This window comes from Sylvia atricapilla, chromosome 3 (genome assembly GCF_009819655.1).
Source record: "Sylvia atricapilla isolate bSylAtr1 chromosome 3, bSylAtr1.pri, whole genome shotgun sequence".
In the NCBI taxonomy this organism is placed as follows: domain Eukaryota; kingdom Metazoa; phylum Chordata; class Aves; order Passeriformes; family Sylviidae; genus Sylvia; species Sylvia atricapilla.
Genome location: NC_089142.1, coordinates 29299822 through 29326154, shown reverse-complemented (window position 1 = coordinate 29326154; position 26333 = coordinate 29299822). Strand labels below are relative to the sequence as shown.

At 36.1% G+C, this 26333-nt stretch overlaps 1 protein-coding gene across 8 annotated transcripts in view; it reads right to left on the bottom strand.

The window, feature by feature from the left end:
* SMAP1 (small ArfGAP 1) overlaps positions 1-26333 on the bottom strand; it is a 93107-nt gene that overhangs the window by 12493 nt on the left and 54281 nt on the right. For 4 of the 8 annotated variants that reach the window (XM_066315008.1, XM_066315013.1, XM_066315012.1 and 1 more), the window contains 2 exons: positions 9882-9960; positions 546-673 (listed from right to left, as the gene is read on the bottom strand). In XM_066315008.1, coding sequence (XP_066171105.1) covers positions 546-673; positions 9882-9960 — 207 coding nt within the window. Of the gene's footprint in view, positions 1-545; positions 674-9881; positions 9967-26333 lie in introns of all 8 variants that reach the window. The other 4 variants (XM_066315006.1, XM_066315009.1, XM_066315011.1 and 1 more) reach the window with 1 other exon arrangement.

The window sequence follows — 26333 nt, the reverse complement described above, 5'->3', positions numbered from 1 at the left end:
AAGTTCCAAGATGAGACAAAAGACAGATCAGCCCAGGTAGCAGTATTCAGTATTCTTGATACCCATTCTTGATTTTGAGTATGAAAACTTAGATCCCAAATTTTTAGCAGGTCTAAGAGAGAAGCATCTGCTGCAGCCTTTCCTAAATATCAGCATCACAAAGCAATAAGAGATCTTAAAAAGGATGACTTGATGCCCAATAACCTCAGAACATAAAAGTTATATTCAGCAATACCTATTAAAAAAGAACAAGACAAAAGAATATAAATGGAAAGAAAATATTACTACCATCACCAGGTTAAAAAAGATTTAGCTGGATAACCAGAAGGAAAGACCACACCATCTACTTTTATATCCAAGCAGTGCAGAAGCTTGAAGAGGTGAGAAAAATACCAGTGTTACAGTTTAAGTATCTCCAGTCATCTTAGATATGTTGAGAACTGTGCATTTCTTCTGTGTGAATGAACAATTCCCTGAAGGAAAATACACATGTGCATGCACATACTTACACACAGATATAACTAAATACAGTCATTAAATTTTACCTGAGCAGGAGGTACTGCAGCTGCTGGTAAAGGATTAGAGATCATTGGCCCAAAGATATCCAGGTCATCATTCAGTGCTGTGACAGCAGAAGTGCCTCCATTTGTAACAGATGCTTCAGCTGGACCATCTAAAAAAGCAAGAGAATCACTTTTAAAGTGAAAATTATTAATATCTTAACACCATGAGAATAATTGAAGCTGTCTATTCCCTCCTACCCTGCCCTCACCAAAGATGTGCTCAATTTCTGAGTTATTTTTCAGACTGTGATATAGTTCAGATTTTGTAAAGACTTCTTTCCTGAAGAAGATGGCGCATTAATGTCCTTCAGAAAAAACCAAACAAAAACCAACCAATTACAAAAAACTCACTTAAAAGTTCCCTAAGGGCAACAACATCAACAACAGTACATACTAGTCATTTTTCAAGAGTTTCTGCACACCAACCTTTTAAGTAAGATTTTAAATAGGCATCTTACTGAGGAAGTCCAAATTTGGTAGCCATGTATCAGACAAAATACACTCATTTGTGCTCTGGAATTAAAATTTGCATTTTAGAATCCATGAAGTTATTCCTGATATACTAATTTACTCAAGAGTACATAAATAAACTTTGCATTAGGGAAAAAAGTCCATTCTTCCCCCTATTAAAAGTACTTTGCACAGACTTTATTCTATACTTCCATATGAACACACCTGCCAGGCACATTGAGCTAACTATTCATAAGAACCTACAGCTCTTGCTCTGACCCTTGGTGCCTGTAAGCCCGTTTAATACATGAACACATTTACTGATCTAGGTGAAAGTTGACGCATGCACAACAAAAAAAGAATTACGCTGTAAAGAGAATTTGCAAAGTACTTCAAAAGATACAGGGACAAAAATACCACGAAAGTTTTTAACGAACAGAGCAACCATTTCTCTTTTGATTTCAAGCTGATCAAGAAAAAGTGGTAAGAATTGGCTAATAAGTTTATACCTAAGCATATCACAAGTGGGTTGCCATCATGTAGAGCTTGACAAATACAAAGGTTACTCCAGATTCTGCTGAACTTTATAATGACTGAATAGTCCTAACAGCAAGATTAAGAAAGCTTTCATAGGCAACAGAAGAAGTTAAGTCTAAAATTAACCAATCTCAATGCAGAGACCTCTCTAGTAGAACAAACTAGCTGAATTAAGTCAAAACCTTCTCTACAAAAGAAAGACTGCCATGACTAGCAAGCTGTTTATACATCATAGGAGGGTCAGTACTCCAAAAACCCTACAGTACACTGAAAACAATACACTGCTACTAACATCATAAGACTGCATTATGAAATAATCTACTCAGAAGATCATTACCCACAGATGCTGTGCTGTTTTTGGCTGGGATAGAGTTAATGTCCCTCTCAGTAGCCAGTATGGGGCTGTGTTTTGGATTTATGCTGGAAACCAGGTTGATGAGACAGGGATGTTTTCACTATTGCCAGGCAGTGCTTGCACAGTGTGGAGGCCTTTTCTGCTCCCTATTCCACCCCATCCATGAGGAGGCTGGGGGTGCACAAGGAGTTGTGAGGAGACACAGCCAGGACAGGTGATGCCAACTACCAAAGGGATATTCCACACCCTACACATGATGTCATGCTCAGTATATAAAGCAGTGGGAAGAAGGAGGAGGAGGAAGACCTTTGGAGTGATGGCATTTGTCTTCCCAAGTCACGGTTACACATGACAGAGCCCCAACTTCCTGGGGATGTCTGAACACTTGCCTGCCCATGGGAAGCGGGGGATGAATTCCTAGTTTTGCTTTGCTTACATGCACAGCTTTTTGCTTTACCTGTTAAAACTATTTTTGTCTCAACCAACAAGTTTTCTCACTTTTACCCTCCTCATTCTCTTCCCCATCCCATGGAGAGAGTGAGCAAGTGGCTGTGTGGGGCTTAACTGCCAGCTGGAGTCCAACCATAACAGATGCCTTGTCATTTCTGTCCACCTTCCTTGAGGGCAAAGTGGCCATGGGAATCCTACTAGATCTTCTATGCTGAATAAAAAGTGGGCAACTTGAGGAAATGTGAAGTAGCCATCTCAGTCAGTTTTATTGCTCTTCTGTGATTGGACTTTGCTAGGGGACTGCAGTTGCAATGGGTCTGAAAAGCAAAGTTACAAACTCAGCTATGATTATGACAGCTACTTACACCTTAATGCAAAGGTCTCCTCCTTCCCTTACTTCTGGTAAATGGAAACCAGTGAACAGCAAAATGACCATATGTATAATCTGCTGCACCATTTGATGCACATTACTGCTTTGAGATGTGTGTAAATATATGCACTGGCCATTTAAGCATAAGCTTCTTTTGAGGTCATTCTGCAGACATATCATCTGTCTGTTCCAAAAACATCTCCCCAAAGGTTCACTGTTTCAGATAAATTTAGGAATGAACTGTGCATAATTTTCAAGCAAAAGGAGTGTCAGGAATTAATAATTTAATGTTCTAATTTTCTCAGTCAGGCACATGTATTAAAAAAAAAAATTCTTATCATATTCCAAAGTAGTTTAGGTTCCCTGAATGTAAAGGCATTTAACATAGAAGACTGAAAATTTAAATGCAATAATTTACTGAAACAAGCATTTCACATATTTAGGACATTCATGATAGAACCCTTTTGAAAAAATACAGTATTTTTCAAGTATTTAATATGATGCTTATAAACTAATATTATGAAAACCCAGATTTTTGCTAGATTTGTTCTGTAAGAATGTTATTTGGTAATACACATGCCTTTCATGTCTTACTGAATAAATACCTCCCTGTCTCCACTGGTGCAGAAACGAGACATTTTGAATTACTGTTTACAATACTGTTTTAAGCCTGTATGAATTATATTAACAGATGTTCCTGTTTTACTGATTTCTCAAAATGTAATAGTTGGAATACTGTATCTATTAAAAAGAGACTCCAAAAACCTTCCCCCTTCCCTACTGAAAGAACTAAGTTTCAGAATATAGAAAAAACCTAACAGCATCTTCACTCCAGTTTATTACTTGTAGCAATATTTAAATTTAAATGTATTTGCATGCAGGCATGTACAGTCTTGTTTTTCAACATAATAATTCAGAGTTCTTATACAGAGATTATGGATAGTCTCAACTTCAACACATCAGGTCATGGATTTGGATGTATTTCCTCCTTTCCCTTCTCATTTTAATATATTTCTGTAATACAATAAAGATACTTCAGCAGATTTACTCAGTTTTAATTTATTCTAAGTATATCACTGTTCATTCAACCTGTGCCACCTACCATTAAAACCCGATTAGAAGAGGTGGTGTGTATGACAGAAGGAAACACAGCTGTGGCCTTTCCAGGGAACAGGTGAACGTCAGATTAAGTTACATGGGTCTCTCAGAGTATTTTGAGGAATTTATAGCTTCAATCATCTCAGGATTACTTCGAAGCAATTAGCTTTTGATAAACAGTACTTCCATTGCTTTTCTGGAGAATGCATTCACAGCTAGGAATGAAATGTTAGATGCAGCAAAACCCACGGCAATGAGAGCAAATTCAAGGCAGAGCATCCATGCTCAGAAAAGGGAATGTAAAGAGTCAAAAATGCTGTTCTTCACCCTTGCTCCTACGTGTGGTTCCAAAACTTCTCTTCATACAGTTTATGGCAATATTACACATAACAGCTGACTGCTGTCTGCCACACTGTAACAGCAGATGATGCTTCTGATTTCAGATTAGGAAGTATTGTTTCAGTTTGATAGCAGAAACAAAAACTATGTACCAGGATGTATTTAATTACATAGTGAAGGGTTCTAGTAAAGTTTATCTTTACAGGTTTTTTTTCTGTATAGATTTTATTAATCCCTGACATGACAATTTCCAATTCAGTGCTGCCTTCTGTTATTCATATACATCATACCTTTCATATACATCATCAATTCTTGGTATATTTATCTGCACCAATAGTGAGAAAGACCAGCAGAAGGCCTTCAAAGGGACAGCAGGAGAGGAAATAGCGAAAAAGCAGATCTGGTCCTAAACTCTGCATTTCTGAAATTCATTTTTTATGTACCAAACTGTTTACAAGAACTTTGTTACTAAGCAGCCATGTATTTTTATATATAAAATCATTTATGACGGCCATACCAAGACTTTCAATAGAAAGAATATGCACAGGATTATTTTTTACACCAAATTACTAGAAAGGCAGAACTGAGAGAAAAAGGTCAATAGTTCCAACAAAAATCTGGGGGCAAAGATTCAAACAAGGTCTGTCTGTCAGGTCAAACTTTATTAGTAAAACTTTATTTACTGTTAAAACCTTTGCAGGGAGGAGAAAGCATTCACACACACACACATATATATTCTTTATCATGCATCTGAAAATAAAATGTGGAAAGCCAGAAAGCTAGTAATTCCTCAAGTGGTTGTAAATGTTTTCCTTTTGGGTAGATATATTGCTTGCCTAAGCATAATCTGAACATTGCAGCAATACTATAAATGTTAACATATTTACAAGCTCAAGAAGTGGGGCCATGCAAACCTCATGAGGTTCAACCAGGCCGAGTGCAAAGTCCTGCACTGGGTCAGGGCAATCCATGCTAAAAATTCAGGCTGGAGGACAATGGACTGAGAACAGCCCTGCAGAGCAGGGCCTATGAATCCTGGAGGATGAAAATCTGGACATCAGCAGGCAATGTGCTCTTCCAGCCCAGAAGCTCAACTGTATTCTGGGCTGCGTCCAAAGCAGCACAGCCAGCAGGTCGAGGGAAGGGATTCTACTTCTCTGTTCCACTCAGGTGAGACCCCACCTAGAATGCTGCATCCAGCAAAGGGGTCTCCAGCACAGAAAAGACATGGAGCTGTTGCAGCAGGTCTAGAGAAAAGGCCATGAAGGTGATCAGAGGGATTTCTCCTATAACGAAAGTCTGAGATAGCTGGGGCTGTTCAGCCTGGAGAAGAGAGGACTCCAGGGAGACCCTATTGTGGCTTTCCTAAAGAAAAGATCGGGACAGACTTTTTATTAGGGTCTGTAGTGATACAACAAGGGATAATGGCTCTAAATTAAATCAGGATAGATTCAGACTACGTACAAGAAAGAAATTTCTCACAATGAGGGTTGTGAAAGGTTGCCCTGAGAGATGGTATCTGCCCCTTCCCTGCAAATATGCAAGGCCAGGTTTGGATGGGGCTCTGAGTAACCTGATCTAGTTGAAGATGTTCCAGCTTACAGGAAGGGGTTGGACTAGACTTTAAAGGTCCCTTCCAACTCAAACTATTCTATGATTCTAGGAGTCTATGATCTATATTTGCATATATGATATTTATGTATTTATGAATGTATCTTTACTATTTCTTAAAGGCAGCTTTCCAACTTAGGACCAATCATACTGCTTTGGTACTTACTCAACAGTCCTGACAAAAGTACATTTCTCAGTTATGCAACATTCAGCCACATTTCAAACTGTGATTAACCTCTCAAAACTTCAGAGAACTCTTTCAGAGAGTATTTCCCATGCAGAAGAAGATAAGCAGCTTTTAGAATATCATATTTTACCACTAACCATGCCAGATGAATGCCCCACACATCAAATTTGGTAAGTAACAACATGATAAATCTGCTTTCTTCTACTTATTCATTGTAACTCCAGTGGTTAATCCAGAATATGCAATTGTTTATTTTAAGAAGGGCACATCTAAACATGGCAAATGATGCAGACTATGTAAAGTGCAGTCCTTTCTGGTAATTCTGTAAGGTAATATAACTCAAAAGTACTCTTTCCCCTCTTTTTCCCCTCTATATGTCAAAGTAATTTCTAAGCGGCATACCTTGGCAAACACAGTGATCACAAACTGCCTATGTAACATTCAAATATTCCATGGACATTTGCACATAGCTTTCACACCCTTTTTTACAAAATATTATGAAATCATTTACATTAACCTGGCATGAGTGGAGACATCTACCCTGTAAGAAAAAACAAAACAAAACAAGAGCACAGAGCACAAGGTTAACACCAGAGATGAAAATACAGCACCACCAATCGTTTAAGTGCTGAAGAACTGTGGTTTACACACTGTGACTTTCAAACTGAACACTGTTTCCTATAATTATCCTATTAAAAATTAATTTTATAAAATCCTGTATTATTGATTTTAGTGTCAATTTTAGGTCTCCACATTTTCAACAGGGCATTCTTCCAGCATGGGTAAGATCCAAATAATTGTAGAGATGACTAAAAAAGCAGCTTTATGCTTGGCCTACAGAAACAGGCTGTTATTTCCCACTGCTTGGGAAGAGAGGGAAAGAATTTGGGGTTGCACAGCAAGAATACTAACACTGCTGCTTGTAGACAGCATAACAATATTTAGTTTGTACATGTCCATCTGCTCACCTTTCTGTATGTGCAGTTCTGAATTAAAATCTATTCTGAATCAAAAAGCCAAAACCCTTCAATGTTGTTGCATCATCAAAAAGCAAGTACCTAAATAGTATCTCAGTAACAACCCCTTGATCAGGAAATCAAGGAAACCACACAAAGCTATTTAAAAGGGCTCAGAACAAACACAAACGTGATGTACAGTCACTGAGCATATTATGCCTCTTCTTCTACTAAAAGATTTAAAGATACAATTCACCAAAAGGCATATTTTCTTGAAAATTCTACAATTTGTAAAGAAAAGTGAAAGAAAGTTTCCTTTTAGAAAATTGCCCAGCTACAATTTTCATAGGATAAGTGCTATCTAAGGAAGTTTACCTTCTGATGAAGTCACTACTGCAAAACCAACTGAGACAAAAATAACAGTGACCCAGAGACTAACACCATACCCAAAGCTAGTAGTGAGGGTTACTCAAGAAAATACTTTGCAAAGAAGCTGGGCTGCTCTGAAAGTCAAAGTTATTCTAGCATGAATTCTGATCCATTAAAATTACTTAACCTGCTATCACAAGTGATTCTGAGCTGCCCTACTAAAAGCTAGTACCATTCTTCACTTGCAGAAATGAAGTCCTAAGAGAATGAATCCTCATTAGAAACATGTCTGCTCAGTAAGAAGAACGAACTAAGCAATCATATCCATTTTAATATTATTTGATATGACATATCAAACATTTTAATCAGCAGTGCATCACTGCAGCAAAAAAAGGTGAGTGAAATTCTGGGATGCATCCACAGGGGTGTTACTTGCTGACGCAAATATGTCATCATCCCACTCAACTCAGCATTTCCCAGGCTTCACCTGCAGCCTGTGTCCAGTTCTGGCCCCTGCAATTCAAGCCAGACACAGACTGGAGAGGGTCTAAAGGAGAGGCATGAAGATGGCCAAAGGGCTGCTCTGTGAGAAAAGAGTGAAGGAGGTCAGTCTTTTGTCCCTGGTGAAGGGAAGGCTCAGGAAGACTCTCATCCCAGTATGCCAGTACTTAAAGGGCAGCTGTGAAGAGGACACAGTCTCTCTCTTCACAACACACGGAGCACATAGGGAAGACAGAGGGCAACAGGTACAAGTTTGTCAACATAAGAAAGAGATTTTTTTACTGTGAGATCAATTACTAGAACAACTCCATAGATGTGGCAGAGTTTCCATCACTGTAGGTTTGCAGGCTGTGCCCAGATAGGATGCTAGATAATCTCTATGCTCCCCTTCCCATGGACTCCTTGGACTAGAAGGTCATTTGAGGTTCCCTTCCAACCCAGACTACTCTACATCTATGGTTCTATGATGCATTGAGTTGATGTGACCTCTCTTTTAATACTATCTGAAGTCTTCTATTGCAGGTGCTAATTAAAAGACAACTCTTCAAGTAAAATATGCAGGTCTGCTCTCATTAACACATATCTCATTTGCAGCTCAGTGGATTCTAACTGGCTTATTATACTGCTTTTCAATTTGTTATTTAAAAGATCTTTAAGCATTCCCTCCTCTAAAATTATGGGGTTTTAACATACATATTATAAACTTTGCCCTTTTTATATCTCACTGAAGAAGCAGAGCTGTTGAACAGCAATACTATTTTCATTGCACATTACATCTCAAGTTAGCCAATGTAATCTGAGTTCATTATTGTATTGTAAAACATTGTTACCAAGATACTTTTCACATCGTGACCAAAAGAACACAGAAGCCTAGCAATCTCAAAATCACATATTGATTAAATTTTAGTTTTTAATTAGGTTGTTGTTCTGCTAAAGGAAAATAAAGGAGAATCAGCTTTCCATCAAGTCTAAATTACTTTTTTTTAATAGGCTCATTCTACATTCATTCTATGGTGTTAATTAAGATTTGCATGGCTATAGTAGCAATTACTTGGAATGAGATATGGACAACATACACATAACCCATGCAAAAATGGTACTTTACAGTTAGCTCTACATCAGAGGGAAAAAAACATGCATTTTGGATGAGAGTGTGAATTTTAAAACAGAGAAAACGTTTACTGTTTTGTCACATTCATACCTTGAAACAAAAAATTTGTTAAAAACCAAAACATTTTTCTACAAAGTGAAGTTTATAGAATTACATTTAAGACTTATTAGCCTCCTTCAATATAATTATGTAGAAAATTAAGAGTAACCACTACACTGATAGAAAGTGAACACTCTTGAGATCCACTCACAACTTGTAGATTTTCCTAACACTGGATTTTAAAAGGAAAGAAAAACACTGTAATATTTCATTCTTCCATTTCCATTTTCAGATTCAATCAAATGGAAAAAACACATTTAGAGAAACACTAGATAAATGAAAGACATATTTTATGAGAATGGCATATACACAACAGTATAGGCAGACAGTGTCAATTAAATTATTTTACTAGAAACTCTTTTATTTACAGGACAAACCCATAGTTACCTGCCAGTCAGAAAAAACAAATAGGTAGATTAGATAAAAATGAATTATGGTTGCAGTCAGTACAGAATACTGAAAGGCCCACTATATTGAGTTTTACAAGGTGTTAGTCAGTTGCAGTCTGACAGTTTACTGTTCTTTTAACTAATACAGGAATTGTATGATATGTATTTTACAGATACATAATTCAGATGACCTCAGCATTTTCATTAAGAAGTACACTTGTACCATAAACAATGAAATACTACAACCTGCAAGGCCTTTGAAGATCACTTTGATAACATCCCCTTCCCACAGGATCTCATTACTCTCCCTAGCAAAACATAAGTACTGATAAACCTACGTCCCACTGATATTTTCCTTTATAGTTTTAAATTCAAGCATGCAATCTATGGTTTTCAAATTAATCTTTCAGCAATCACAGAAAAAATAAAAGTATATCTATTAAAACATAAAATTACATATCTATGTTTGATTTAAAACCAATTACATATTGCTTACCAAGTCCTAAAAGGTCAATAGTGGGTTCTGATGACTTTTTTGGACTTGCTTTAGTTTCTGATTGCTGATCCTCTTTCTTCTGTGGCTTGTAAAGGAAAAAAAAAATAAACACAAGTAACATGTCTGAAAAGATCCAGTGCTTAAAAAATTCTCCTTAAAGATGCTGTTTCAGTATCATAAGTAAAAGTCCTTTTCCATATTTGTTTATCATAATGAATTTGATTTGTAACGAAATACGTGGCAGTTCTAGTCAAAAGGGACAATGCACATAACTGTAAAAACACATTGTTGTACTTTCACTGATACGTAGTAAATTTTAAAATAAATCTAAGTTTGAGGATAGTTTAAAATAAACTGAAGTCTTAAACTGAACCACTGCATATCCTGCAGTAGGAAAAAAGCTGTCTATAATTTATCAACTCATTTCAGCAACCAAACTACACAGTTCAGCAGCATTAAAGAGAAAAAATAAAGTTTTTGAACGCTTAAATGTAAAAATTAGAAACATACTAATGACATCAATTTGCCTTTCTGCAAAGGACATCTGCAGAACAAAGCAGAATTTACAGATGCTGAGCACCAATGCACACAACCTGAGTTCATGACCTTTTTCTTTATAAACCTGAACGCTAATAACAGCATTCTTCTCTTTCTGAAAAGGGAACTCTTAGTCTTTTCTTGCCTAGAGACTTCAAAATATATGATGGTATTGATGTGAAATTTGATTATGAAAATTACTTCATAAATCTGTTTACAGTTCTTCTCACATCAGTATCAGGTTGATCCCCTGAATCCTCCAAAACATCGATTTCTAAAATGAATATCAACTGGTTAATAGTAGTGACATATGCACTTCTTCATGTGCATTTAATATGCCTTTTGCTCCATACTTATCACAAAAACCTGCAGTGGACTGGTTGATCAATGAGTACAGCCTTTAACTAGAAGAGATTACCCAATAACAGTGGCAGGACAGTGGACTGACACTAACAGAATCTACTTCACTCACACTTTATCACATACATAACATGGCTTTCACAGGGTCACTGAGGCTCCTGAGGTTGCTGAAGTCATTGAATCTTAGTATTTAGCATTAGGAAAGCTTTAAAGTTCAAAAGAATCGTATAAAGATCTGTTTTAAGTAAGCCTTCACTTCCTCTCCTGCAAAAGGGGGAAAAAGAGTAAGGAGCTTGGTGTTTGTAAAGAGCAGTGAGGAAAACTCAAGAGTATTCAAAGGCAGCCCAAGTGAACAGAAGCCTGTTACACTACAGACACTCCTCCTGCATGAGCAAATCCCCACTGAAAACCTCCAACAAAGAGCTCCAATTAACCAAACTCCATTCCTGCAGCTACTGCAAATAGGTATCATCACAAATAATCTGACCTTTGCTAATCTCTCAGAGAAATACTTGCTCCCTCTTGCCAAAAATCCTTAGGTTGAATTTACATATCTTGCTCAAGATCCAGCTGTTTGGGAAACAGCCTGATGAAAAAACAGTTCACAAATTCCCTGGTCTATTATAACTTCCTTTGTATTATAGTAACGCTGTATTATAACTTTCAACACTGCGTTTACAATCTCAAGCATAGCACATCGATTCCAAATGCTCAAAAAAAAGTAAAATTTTTGAAAGTAAACCATGACAGCATATCAAGAATTTTTTAGAAGTGACAATTCAAAATTAAGTTTTCTGCAACTGACCATTATCTCAGTAAATATGCCATAAACCAAAAAAAATATTATTGTAAACATGAATCAGAATTAGCAGTGAGTACTTCAGAACAGAATGGGTCATAAAACCTTGAACATTTGAGTTTTCTCCATCTCTGTAAGAAACACTGTGGGTCACAGAAGCTGTAAAAAGAAGCATTTCTGACATGGTCCTTTATTTCATGTAACTGGCTTTTTTCCCTTTTGCTTAAACAGCTTAAAAATTCTGAATATAGAATGTGTTCTTTCAACTGAAAAGAAAAACTGTTAGAATTATATTAAATGTGCAAATTTTCATTACACTGTATTAGATTTCTGATAACTACCTAAAACCACAAGTTTGAAATAATTTGAAGCTTGACAGGTTAGTCTTCAATGCAAACTTTTCACAGAAGTCAAACACTTCTGCATACATTAGTAAGAACTAAAGAGTTCAAATAGCACTTTCCATTATTTGGTACTTATTACTGTGGCAAATTAATCTCATTATCTGGATTTTTATCTCCCATAAAACTATGGGAGGAATAATCTATCTAAGTCCTCTGCTTTGTCAAGTAAACATTTTCAATAAATAGTAAATGCATATTTCTGTTTCATCACTCTCTAAATAAGAAAGGCAATGAAGACACAAGCCATAAAAATATGAATTTCTATAAAAATATTATCCCTTAAGATGCTCTTTTCCAATATTGTAACTATTATTTCTTGATCAAGTTTCTGCCCTATTTTGCTCCCCTTGCCAGTACGTAAACTATTAGATTTTAAAGTTACTTCATAGTTAATTACTTTAAGAAAAGCTGCAAAATTATTTTCAAGCTCATTAGTACATCAAATATTTCTAGCCATTAATACTGCATTTGTTTCCTTGGTGAAGATTTTCTCCTTAAAGCACTACTCAACATTTTTTGCAGCTACACAGTTTTCACCAATACTGTAACCTTCAGTCTGAAAAATGAAAAAACACATCAGTTACCTAACATTTACCAATAATTCATCTAACAACAGACACACAAAGCAATCAGGAACAGAAGATCTTCCTCTTTATTTTTACCTGCAAAATTATTTTGTTCCCCCCAATCTCTCACCATAACAAGCATCATTTCCTGGAATTTCCTATCCTCCTGAGATTTCAATCAATTCCGTAATTTGGTATGCCTTCATTTCTCTTTAAGATGCTTCATGGCACATAGGAGGGCTTTTGTGCAAATTCAGAAGACATTTGTTTGGTGCTTAAGGTCTACCATGATTCAGAGAGAGACAGGGACTTCTCTGAAGTCACCTGCACTTAGGTATAAATTAGGTAAGGCTGGCACCATTAGGATGAATAAGAAACTTGACACACACAATTACTCTTTAAGAACACCTAAATGACCCTCACTGCCATGCTGCTTCTTGAGTCTTGTTCTCTGTCCAGTCCCATGGATTCTGCACTGTGGTCCAGCTGACGTAGGTTCAACAAAAAGCAATGTCTGCAGAGATCATGCCATATTTCTGGGTCAAGGAGAGAACCTCAAGAAGCCTCTTCCAGCTCATATAATTCTGGCATAAACAAGGTATTGAAATTTTTGGATAAGAACAAAAAGGAAGCCACACTGGAGTCACTAGGAGATTTTATTTCATAAAGAGAAATGCGATGTTTAATTTCTTTTTAGCAGTTTTGCCCCAATAGGACTCAGTTATGACCTAGCTTTATGTAGAGAGTGGCCTTTCAAGATGTTAAGTACTGCACTCAGTGAGCACAGAAGTGTGCAACAGGAAAAAATCCTGCATAACAAGGCAGTGACATTTCTTAAACTTGCTGCTTAATTTAGTGTTGTGTTTCATCTAAAAAAATACCACATTTTGTAGAGATGCAAGGTAGCATGACAAATGCTTGGGAGTCTTGCTGCACTAAGATTGATCTCAGTTTCTATTACTAGTCTCCTTGACTCCCACAGCAATTATTTTTAAGTATTGACACCAGTACTAGATAACTTATTCCTTGTTATGCCCTTTGGAATAAGACTGCATTAAAAATAGGAGACTCAGCAGCATCAGGTAAACTAAAAATAGCATTAAGAATCTGATATGAAAAGGCAAGTAGAAGGAACAGGTACACAATTTTGTGCATTTATTTTCAAGTGGAGCCTTCAAGGTTACTGGGGCTACTACTTTTTTATTACATTCAAGACTGTCTTAGTAATATATGTGGGCTTAGTGAATGAAGTACATGGTTATAGCGATTTCTAGATATATTTACTTCAGGTCATGTATTAACAGCTTCTCATTCAAAATCATTTTTATGCTGCTAGTACATTCTTCTGAAATACTGTCCTTGCAAACAGCAGAACATCAAGACATCTTTGATATGCAGGCCTTACATGGCCATTTTTCACAGCTGTCACTAATGGCCACTACATTACCCTTCAGGGTTCTTCTCATGTTGGAGACCTACTGAAAGCAGGCAGTGTCCACTGCCTTCAATTATTCTGAGATTATTGAAAACAGTTTGTTCACAAATATTACTGAAAGAAACTGAAGGTAGAACAATCTTCCAGGAAGTTGATTCTTTTACATCCTTCACATGATCAACTTATTTTCTAGCATGACTTGCAATTTTTTTCCTTAAAAAACTGAGTCCTTGTTATAAAAAGAGCCACAAAGCCTAGTTTAAATTACTCCTCATTCAGTAGGTATTAGATACCTTGGCCAAATTAAAGAGGCATACAAAGAATTAACCTTGCAACCCCTTACAAATATATTAATTCATAAAGCACATCTTTTCAGTACAGGAGCAACATACTCATTACTCAGATCCAGTATGGGCACTATAAATTTTTGCAGTCCTGCAGATGACAGGTAACTGGGATACAATAATCTTTCATTGTTTTATTTTCCAATGCTGTCCTTTTAACCTTCCACTCTTCTTATGCTCTTGTGTCACTCCTTTCTTTAGGAGCAAGAAGCAAGACCCAGGGAACAACTGGTTGCTCGATCTCACCTCAGTACCTAGGAAGGCAATGGAACAACTAACCTGGAAACCAGTTCCAGGCACATGAAGGACAAGAACATTAATGGGAGGAATCAGCATGGCTTTATCAAGAGGAAGTCATGCTTGACCAAACCAACAACTTTTAACAGTGTCATGACTGGCTAAGCAGACAAGGGCAGAGCATCACAGAGTGTCTTCCTTTACTTCAGCAAGGTTTTTTGATGGCATTGATAACTGATAAAGATGCCATCATGGAAACAATTCCACCTTCAAGCTCCTGCTCTCATTTAATTCTTCATATCCAGTGATGAATGACTCCCAATTTTATACCCAAATCAAGTGATGTCTTAATCCTGTCTGCCATACATCTACAAAACAATAATGTGACAGTATGGTGCTAATACCACATCTGTAAGTAGTCCTTACACAAGAAGATTTGCCATCTTTCAGTATCTAAAAAGCAAATATTTAAAAATATTTATAAACTCCTGGTAACTTTACCTCTTCCAAAATGAACAACTGAGAAATTATATCCACACATAAGAAGCAGCATCTTTTTTTCTATTTAACTAAAATGGAAATGCAGAAATGAGTATTTGGACCTTCACTTAATTTCCCACACAGTGTCATTGTAAATCAACTGGCTTGAAATTACTAGACAGAAATTTATGTGCTGGTAATCTCCATATACCTCCACAGCACACCTTGGCCAGCTGTATTGTTCTGTGCTAAGAAACCATCGCAAACAAAATCCAAAAGCACGCAACAGTGAAGAAGACCAGGTCACTTCTAACTTCTCTGATTTTGAAGCAACCAAGTGCAAAAGACTACTTTAATCTCACTGAGATGATGCCTTCATTAGTGGAAGCTGCACCAGCCAGTCTTTCTATTATTCATAGAGATACTGTCTATGATTTAATTCATCTTGCTCATTTCCCTACCATTAGAAAATGGCTGGGTTAGTCACTTATCAATCTTGTTCATTTACCCAATATCAGCTCTAAGATTTAAAGGTAATTTCCAGTCTACCCGATTTTGATAGAAAAGCTACAAAAAATTTGTACCAAAGTTTTGAGGTTTATTCTCAGTTCTGGCTACATCCTTAAAGATGAAAAGAATACTATTGTCAAAAACTTCCCAATTTACACAGAATGAGAAAGTTTTCCATTCCATCATGAAGGAGCATCTTTTAACTCAGCAACCTGCATTTAATGTTGCATTACTGTGCTACCCTCCTTTATTCCTTCTTTACTAATTTTGTGCAACAATAGAAGTTATCTGAGGTTTAATTTTTAAAAAATGGGTAAGAACACCAGGTCAGGCTAGGTTAAAAAAAAAAAAAAAAAAAATATCTCTGCTATGTCTCAAATTAAAAAAGAAAGCTCTATTTTATAGAAATCAATATTGGCCTTTATTGAGCTCTCACAATGTATTGCCCTCAATATACTACTAGTTACACAATTCTAGTTCAATTTAATTTATGTGAAATACTTTTCTTGTGTTAAATGAAACCAAATAAATCAGCAAGTAACAGCGGTAACTACTTTATTCACACCTTAAGTTCTAGAGTTGATTTTACAGACTTGTTTCTCTCTCTTATATGTTACTCTAAAGCAAATTATTAGTGAATAAAGATGTTTCTTTGACAAGCACAAGGGAACTAATAGGCACTTTATACTGTATATTTTTCAAACTAATTGCCTGTATGGGTCTGGCTGGGATGGAGTTCATATTCTTCACAGCAGTCAATACAATGCTATACTTTGGATTTGTGGCTACAACACCATTGATAACACACCAGTGTTTTGGCTATTGCTGAGTGGTGATACTTTGATAACTGCATCATTTTAGTTTTGATAACTTTGCACACTTATATTTCTTGGGCTTTTTTTGCTAATTTAAGCAAGCCAGCCTCCAAGAACCTTATTAAGTACATTCAAGGACTACACTCACACACAGACATACAGGTACACTTAGAGTCAGCAGTACTTCCCTTTTGGTAGATTTTCTTTACAACCACTTACTCTTCCCTTTTTCTGGCACTCTATAGACTTTGTTAAACAGATGCAAGGAGCATGAGTCAAGTGAATCAACCTATACACAAACCTCATCCAGCAAGTAACAGTGAATTCCCAATTTGAGTTTTTCTCCTGAAGCTCAGTGTACACAAGCCTCAAAGATGTCAGTCTGAGTATTACAGTTTTGCAGTTGACTCATCCAAAAGTTAAATTCCAAGCCCCTGGAATGGGCAGCAATGCTTTCTCACAGAAACCTGGACTGCAAGTCTGCAGGAGATGGGACTGTGAAGAAAACTGAGTAACACCTGAAGCATAAGTCACATACTGTAGGAAGTCCAGTGTGTCAGTGGGGTATTCCATCAAATTTTCTTCAGCCAGCTATTTTTGGAGATAACCATTAAATCAGTGATTCATTCTGCCTCAGAAAAAAAGAAAAAAAAAATGAAAGCATTGCCAAGTCAATTCTGCTCCTTCCTCTGTACAAAGATTATAGTACAGCACATAGGATGTTGCCTATCAGGGATATGGTTATATATGGACAAGACAAAAAGGAGAATCAGTACCATGACACTGTCACAATCTAATAAATTCACATACATAACAGGATGCTAAGAGGTCAATAGCTGCTGCAACTGATGTTCCTCTACTGCAAAACAAGCTTGTCCTTTCCCAGCTTTCAGCACTGTGCCCAAACACATCTGGCTATTTGGTGCACAAGATGGGCAGAGAAAGATAAGAGGGAAGTAGAAAGCTTTACACCAGCTTGTTTGGTTGACAGAACAAACAACATACATGAGGTCTTCTGATAAGCGTTACACTTTGAATGATAAAACAGTAAAAATATTCAGGTCTAGCATCAAATAAATTGTTTTGCAGTCAAACCCATCGCCTTTTTAAAATTACTACTGTAGTAAAATAGGAAAATAATACAAGTTTGTTAAATGAGTAAGGACACTGGTATCCTTTCACAACATTGTTTAATATGATCGTACATTCCAGGGTCTATGGTCTGAGTTTATGGGCTACTTCTCTGCACATCCCTGTTCCCCAGAACACTCTCCTCTGACAGGCAGCTGAGGGCATTTTGGACTGGAATTGACAGTGGTGAACAAATCTTTTTGGTAAAGTGTGGTTCAGAAGTGCCAGCACACAGTGAAAACACTGTGACTATTTTTCTTTATAAATAGGAGATTCAAGTTTTCTGCTTCTGTAACCTTATGCAAGTTATCATCATATGTACTCATTTTAAGGGTTCAACAGTTCTAAAAGACATGACACCCAGTAAAAACATAAACCACACCAAATACTTTTAAAACAAGCAGAATTTTGCCAAATTCACTACTGCAAGATGATAATGTAAATAATTTAGCAGATTTCAACACCAGCATTTAGGATTATCATTGACTTTATTCTCATTTACACTGTGTGAGAGCATTTAAAGGGGTAACATACATAGTGCAGGACATCAGCCACATGAATAACAGCTCTGCAGTAGAAAAACACAACAGTCAAAGCAGTCGTAAGTTGCTAATCTAAAAACCTCTCCTACTCTCAAGCAAGATATCAGTCACTGTCAAAAATCTGATTCATCAGCTGTGCAGTTCACTTATCCGCTCCCGTTTTCCTTCACATTTTTTCCTCAATTTTCCACTTTAATGAAAAATTCATATGAATCTAGAACTCAGTCTGTTTAAAACACATCTGATTGCCAATGTATTTCTATGTCATATTTGCTACCTTAACTATAAGAAGCCTTATGAAAGCTGAAGATACATCAAATAATTTTGTGAAAAGCACTTCTAGCTTACTTGAAAGCAATTTCCAGTTTACTTACTAGAGTTCATATACGCTTCTATGGTTACTGAACAAAAACTCTCCTTTAAGCTTAATACAGGAACTGTATGCCTTGTGCATAAAGCAGCTAGAATCCTTCCCTCTTCATTACCTGCTTGCAATAAAACTTGCAGGAGAGCATAAACATTTGAGAATTGCCATATGAGAAAATAATGTTAGTAATTTACTATATCTTGCAATAGGTTTATAGGTATGATTTTTCCTGACACTTACACTCTAAAAAGTTTAGTCTGTATCCATTTAGAGCATTACTCACATAGGCACATCCTAGAATTTTTAAAGAATATTTTTATAGCTTTTATACCTGACCTGAAAATAAGTTAAAACCAATCTTTTAATAATATTTAATTTAAATGTCATTAAAGATGAAACGTGTTATTTTGTTTACCCTCCTATAACAAACCAGCATTTGCTTTTTCAGACTTGCAACTAAAGATTAAGAAATTTAGAAATCAGACCAACTCTTCAGAACTGAGGATACTGTTACCAAGTGATGAACTCCTATTTTGTCTAACTAGCAAAAAAGCCAGAAAACCATTGTACATATTGAAACATAAGTAAATATGGCGGTATCATTGTGAAGTTATATAGTCTACAGCAATTCTGCAAACTCTGATGCATTTCTAATCAAGAGAAAAACCCCTGCATGTCAACAACAACAAAAAAGCCACCATTATTATGAATCAAACTGGAATTACCTTGAACCAAAGAGCCGAGCCAAGGGGAAAATGTAGATTTATTATTTAAGACTCTATTGTGATTATTTCAGTGAGTCATTCACAGAAACTGAACTACTCACACTTACCTAGGTAAGTCTATTTAAGGCATTCACACTAAGCAAACAAAAAAACCCAATCTGGCTCTAGTTGTTGTTAAATATAATTCTGTACACATGAAGGTCCTTCAGTCAAAACGCATACCCAAAGGAAAACTTTTTTAAGTGGTCCTTGATCTACTTCTTCACTTTAAAAACCTGGGTATTCATTCGATTTTTCATTAGATTTTTCACAGTTAGAGCAAGATACTTGAGCAAGATTATGTAAAATGCATTATATCTTTAGTCATTTGAATTAAAAACTTCATGGCAGAAATAACAGACCCTGCATCATAATTTTATTCCATTAATATGATTTTATCTGGGTCTAGGCTAATACACTAATAATTTCTATGAAAATGGATTAAGACTATTCCTTTGTTCTTACTTATTGACCAAGTAGTACTAACATTGCTTTTTAACTGAATTTAAAATGTTAGCTCAGATCTCATTTACTTTAGTCAATGTATTCCAAGAAGGCTTAAAACCTTTTGTCTTGTACTTAGCTCAATTGGTTTAGCTCCTTTCTAATACATCAATCTCAGAGGCCCTCTTACCTTGCTCAAAACGACGTATGAACCACATAGAAGTACAATTTCCTAAAATTAAGTTGGCTTTCATTTTAAACTTACTGCTGAGACTACAGCAAAGTATCAGAGATATTATTATTCTTATATTCATACATTAAATTTATATAATAACAGCCACATTTGAAATAATAGTTCTATGCATTCAGATTCAAATATATTAGGTTCTTAAAGTGGAAAAGTTCAGAATAGGGTCTCAAAAAAAGAGGAAAAGGTCTTTTTTCCTAAGTTTGATACTTGAAAAAAGCATCAAAAGTAGCAAGATAACTGCTAGGTAATGGTCGAAACAAAATGTAGCAGGCTGAAACTGAGCTAGGGATGGCAAGACTGCAGAACAGGAGAAGCACACTCTGAGTGCAGAGATGTTCAAGTTTTCCAGAGATTCTGGGGGCAAAGACTTGAGCAGAGTTTCCTGCAGCTGTAAATCTTTGAAATTACTGCATTTGAGCCTAAAAGCAAGGACCTGTTTACAAGGGCACAAAAGGCAGAGAAAAGGCTGTTTATCAACCCTTTTCCTATTTTGTATTATCTTGTCATGGAACTTGATGTAGATAAAATGGAAGAATTCTGCTTTTAATCCAATAAAATCTGGGGTTTGCATCTTATAGAAGAAATCACTATGAAGCAGAAAGCCTAGACAGATCCATCTTACAGCTAATCCAGTGTCGCATGATGAGATCTATAAACTGGCTTAGGGTCAAAGTATTTTAATGCATCTCAGTTTGCAAGCTGTGAAACGAAATAAACATGGTTTCTATTTTTGTAAGCTATTTTAAATACACCTTCAGTTTTCAAATCACATATTATGGCCATGTGAACTCAGCTTACACATTTCTACTCAATTTCTATTGAACTCATTAGCCTCAGCAAGATTACAATAATGCAGCTAATATTAGTTCTAGTTCCCCATTAAACTATTTCCTTTTATAACTTTCCTTTCAAAAACCATTCAATTAAAACATAATACAACAACATTGTACCAAATCAGAGCTAAAGGGTATTTATTTGTCATTCCTTCTTCATATATTTCTAGACAAGAGTGAGCTGTTTCAGGCATGGCAACTGACTGAGGTCATAGTAAAAAAACAATCAAAGAAATGTTTTCTATCCCTATTCATGAAGGTACGTATGCTTCTCAGTCTTTTTCTTAACTATAAGAAACATGCCTTTTTTTTCTGAAAAATGCTTTTTATGTGAAACTTTATTGAATATCAAGACCCTGCACCCTTAGGTGAAACTTCCTTCAATATAAAGACCGCACACCAGCAATTAGCTCACACCTTAGAACTTTCCAGGTGCTTGTATCTTACTCAGTAAGATACAGTTAGCCCAGCAAGAAATGTGCTGCCTGCTAACACACAGGAGTGTGATCACAGTATGTCTCCAGCAGCTGGTGTCAGACATGTTGCCTTTGCAAATAGTTGGCTTCTTAGATATTTATCTCTGCAGATGCTGACCCTCAAATTCCTCAGGCCTGCAGCCTCTTTCAAGTGGCCAGCAGCATCCTCTTACCCCACTTGTCCAGTAGCTGAAGTTTGCAAGTGTTCACACACATGCACAGAAGAAACAAGGCGCTCTTGCTCAACAGTTGCAAATAGCATTTGGCAAGAACACAGAATAGCCTGCAGAGATCAAGCGAAGGTTCAGACAATCCCTACAGCCCAGCAACCTGCACAACTACCAGCACATAGGTGACTGCCCCTTTTTATCCACCTCCTCCTGCTTCCTCATGATTGCTACACCCCAGTCCACCTTGATTTCCATATTCCCCCGGTTTGGTCTCTGTCACCTAAACATCCCATAATAAGCTGTGTATGGTTTTATCCGTCCCATTCCCAAATTCTTTTCTCTCTGCATCCCACGACAAGTCCTATACCCTATATTATGCAATCACCCCTTACAGGCCTGCTATTCCTGGGGGAGAATCTTTTTCCTTGACCCACCTCACTACGTTCCTTCCATGTACTAGAAGGAGATCACTCTCTCTTTTTACTGATTAGATTACTCCACTTCACCCCCTGTTGTTGTTCATCTGATTCTTACAGTCTTTATGATCAGTCTTACAGTCATCACACTGAATAGTGTTTGATATAAACAATCTCTGAGCTAGGACACTTTACTTCTAGTGTTGGACTCATACTCTGCGCTAGTATCGTTTCTATCATTATCACAAACAGTGTACTAAAAACACTGTGAAGTCTAAGAATACTATTTCTCTAGAGATACATTTGAAAAAGCCTCTCAGTTAGCTCCACAGAAATTCAGTCTTCTCAGTGACAGCTAATCAGACTGAAATAGCCCCATAGGTTTATTTTTCTTACTTCTATATCAGCTTGTTGCTTTCTTTAACTACTAGAGAAGTTAGGAGAGAGCTGACTAGTACTCTATCATCCTCACATACATATACATAATGCTGTTTCACAAATGCAGAACTTAGTGAGAGGGAGAAATGTTTAATAAATACTTACACATCATTAGCTACATTAGCTTCTTCTGGCAGTCAAGATACTTTTTCCTCAATTTTGTTCTTATTTCAAAGTTAATCACTTTGAAACAATTACTTTAAAAGCTAAGTAATTTTACCTATCATATGCAATATTGAAATAGATTTCTCTTTACTTGGGCAAGCTCTATTTTCTGTATCTTCATCCTTCATACAATCATAATCTTAAACATGAACTGTCAATAAGCACTGCAGCCTCCATCCTAACTGGAAATAAGTCAAGCTTCTTTCTGTTTCTAATTCTCCAGTTTAAATAAATGTGAACCTGTATGAAATTTCTGTGTATTCTGAAATAAAATATTTAAACCATCATTACAAAATGTAAAAGTCTTTTACAGCTTCTATCTTTACAGCTTCAAAGCCTTTTATCTTCACAGCTTCAAAGACGCCAAAGTTTTAAAACTGGCCCTTCAGAGTGATATTATAAGGCCTCTGATTTGCTTGTTCAGTCATCCATTTCAACATTTATGCTAAGATTCATCTCAACATGTTTAATTTACACTATAATAATCCACTTTTAAACCAAGGATACCTACTTATAGTGTAAACTGAGGGTTAAACAGGTAAGACAAAAAAATCTTAATGTTCTCTCGAGCAGAAGTCACCCTCATTACTACACAGTGTAAAATACACTTTCTGCCCAGAGCCAAGCCTGCAGTACCTTACTCTGACATGAAGTACAATATTCTCGAGTTGAGAGACAATACTTGCTGAGTAGAGAAGCAGAACAGATTTATTTTGCAACAGTACAGAGTCATGCCTGGTGACCTCAGAAGTACCCCATTTTCTTCTAGCTGCACGTACCAATTGTATAAAAGAAAAATTTCAAGGAAAACTGACACACAAGCTCATCCAGTTGCAATTCTTTTTTCAACAGAGCCAAGAGGTAATTCATTGCTGATGGGTTAACATTTCTGACTGATATATGTAAGGAATTTAGCATTTAAGAGTTGCCAGTTATTTGAACATCTAGGCAACTAGTAACTTAATTTTGCATCATAGTTACCATCTGACAAAATTACCCAGAGTGAGAAACTTGTCCATTTCCTTCAATTTGTGTTGAAAGACCCTGCTTCTATCTTCTCTTGTTTCTACCTCTACTACAGCTACAGTGCTATTTTCCAACTACCTTTAACTTTGTGAAGACATAATTATGAAGGCCAGAGTCATAAAAGATTCCATGCAACAGTTGTAGTGCCAAAAGCAACTACTGCAATGCAATAAATTCAACAGTACAAATAAATACTCCTTTTTACAAAAAGATGCACAATCAATACCAAATGTCAACTACAAATTTAAACTGGAAGACACACAAAGCTGTTGCATGACACTGGAAGATTGCTGAAACATCTTATGACATAATATTATTTTTTATTATTATTTTCATCATCCATTTAAAGCTTAAGCTCATGTTGTAGATTTAATATTACCAGTGATATCTAAAATGATTTTTTATGAAAAGTAAGTCAGTATCTTTACTCTGCAGTGAGATTTGCACATCTGACAGGATTTCCTACTACGCCATTGCCCTATCTTGATGGTCACACACCAGAGTGAGATTAAGCACGTCCTAGCTTAAGCATGGTAAAATGAAACAGAACACACAAAAGCACTGGATTGCTTTGCCCATGCTCCAATACTTGCATTATTTTAGGAAAACAAAGAAAGCCTATTACTCAAAACAAGATAAGATTATTATTTTGAGCAACATTATTTAAATAAAAGTCTTTCTCCTCTTATCAGCTTCATCATATCCAATCCTTATTCTTCTTTACATTCAGTTCCATGTACCAGTACCACTTAGGTAAATGCATCATGCATTTTGTTCCTGCACATTTGATTGACTGTACATAATCTTCTAACTAGTATTGTAATTTTTATAAAACTTTTGAAATTAAAATGTATATTTGCAGTTTTAATCATGCATGGTCCCGTGGTTTCAAATGTCTCAGAATGTCTTTTTTCTAAAGACAGCATCCAGCAATGAGTAGGGCTGATTTAGTACATGCTTGTTTGAATGTGTCCACCTAATTTTGTTCAATATACAAATAAGCACATGTAATGTTGTCTTAATTGTCTCAAAGTCATCAGGAAAAAACATGAAGCTTGTCACAAGCTGAAAATGCCATCTGTTAATAATAAGTGTTATCAACTGAAACCCAAGGCAGTATTATGTTTTGAACCTGCATGGAGCAAAAGTGCAACAGAGGATCAATTACAAGTAAGCAAACTTAAACCAACTTCCTGTTAAAAACAGTTTGGTAACGTCAACAAAGGCAAATTTAACCAAAGCAGCCCCTACTGTAGCTTTTTCTCATTGTTTTTAGATTATACTTTTAAGGAATTTTTTTAAATTGCTTTAAAATACTGTTCTGCTGCAGACCAGAGTTGAGAGTACCAAGCTGATACAGCAAATACACACTGGGCTGAAGAAAAAAAAAACATACCCTTCCTGAATGCTGACTCTTTTTCCAGCATTAAAAAGATAAAACCTTTTTTTTTTTTTTTCTGACAAAAAAGGGGTTTCTTTCATTGCTTCTACCTGCAATATCTATTTCTTAATTTCTTTGTCTACAACTGCAAATACGTAATAAGAACCATGACAGATTAATTTCATTAAGTAAGACTATTTTTCATGGCAGTCCTCAAAAAGAAGAAGTCCTTTGTTACCTGCAAAAGACATGAATAGCACTGTTTCGGGAAGAATCTAATTTGATTTGCTTTCCTCCAGATTAGCATTAAAAACAACCAAAGAACCTCAAATAATCTGATCTCTTCCGTAAGACTGAGAAGGTATGATTAGAAATGTAAAACCAGGCTGGGAGAGGTCCATAGACCATAAAATGCAGACTGAGAGGACAAGAAGCCTTAAAACTCTTCACTCTTTGTGGGGGTAGGAGGAAGATCTTATCACATACTCCTAAATCCTGAGCTTTAATTCTTATATGCTTAGTCTGAATTTATGAAAACAAGTACAAAGAGCATAAATAAGACTATGGATTCAACCAGAGAGCAAAACAGGTTTCTATTTTTCTGTTCCCATGATATACATGATTTTTTAAAATTCCAATCTAAAGTAATATTTCATTTTATATAAAAAGCAAAAGAAAAAGGTGTCTTTAAAAGAAATCAGGCAAATAATGCTAAGACATCTAGGGAAATATTATTATCAACTGTTCAAGTGATTTAGCAAATTATCAACAATCAAGTATAAAACCAGAGAAAACATTTAGAATATTTATTATGGGATTCTGCATTTAAATTATAATTCAGGTCAAAATTTGTGAATTCTATTATTCCTGTAAGTTAAAAGTGAACACTTAAAGAGATCACTTTCACCAAACTGGTGTTTAGGTGGACACCAAATATTCTGCAGGCTTTTATTTCTTCCATGCATTCTTACAGGGCTATTCAGTTTTAAAGATCTGAAGAACACTAAAGCACTATTTGCTCCAACTCACATCTTCCTTGTACAAAATCATTATGATGATAACTTAGAAATACTTTGGATAAACAAATTACATCTCAGAGAAATAAAGGGGACTGATAGTTTCTCTTGCCTTAATTGTCCAGGCAGGTTGATTTTTCTGGGAGTTTTAGCTTTCTTTGGGGAAAAACAAATACACCATTCTAACAAGCTACGTTAAGTTCTTCCTATTTGGTTAAATGAGTATTTGACATACTGTTTTTCCTATATGAAGGGGAAAAGCTGCTAGTGTGACTTGCTCCCACTTTTGAGGGGTTCTCCACTACGTTTTAAATGCAAAAAACCCCAATGTCTGCACCTCTGGAACAGAGGCCATCTCGTGCTGCCTGATACCAGCTGACTGAGAGGCAGCAGCTCACTGTTACTGCCAAGTTTAATGTGCCAATTTAGTCCCATTTTGGGGAAGAAAAACAGCATTTGATATACTACCATTGAAAAATAACCTCCAACTGACCCATTCATGTCGCTTGAAATAACTTGATACAAACACAAGAGCCAGTTTCAAAT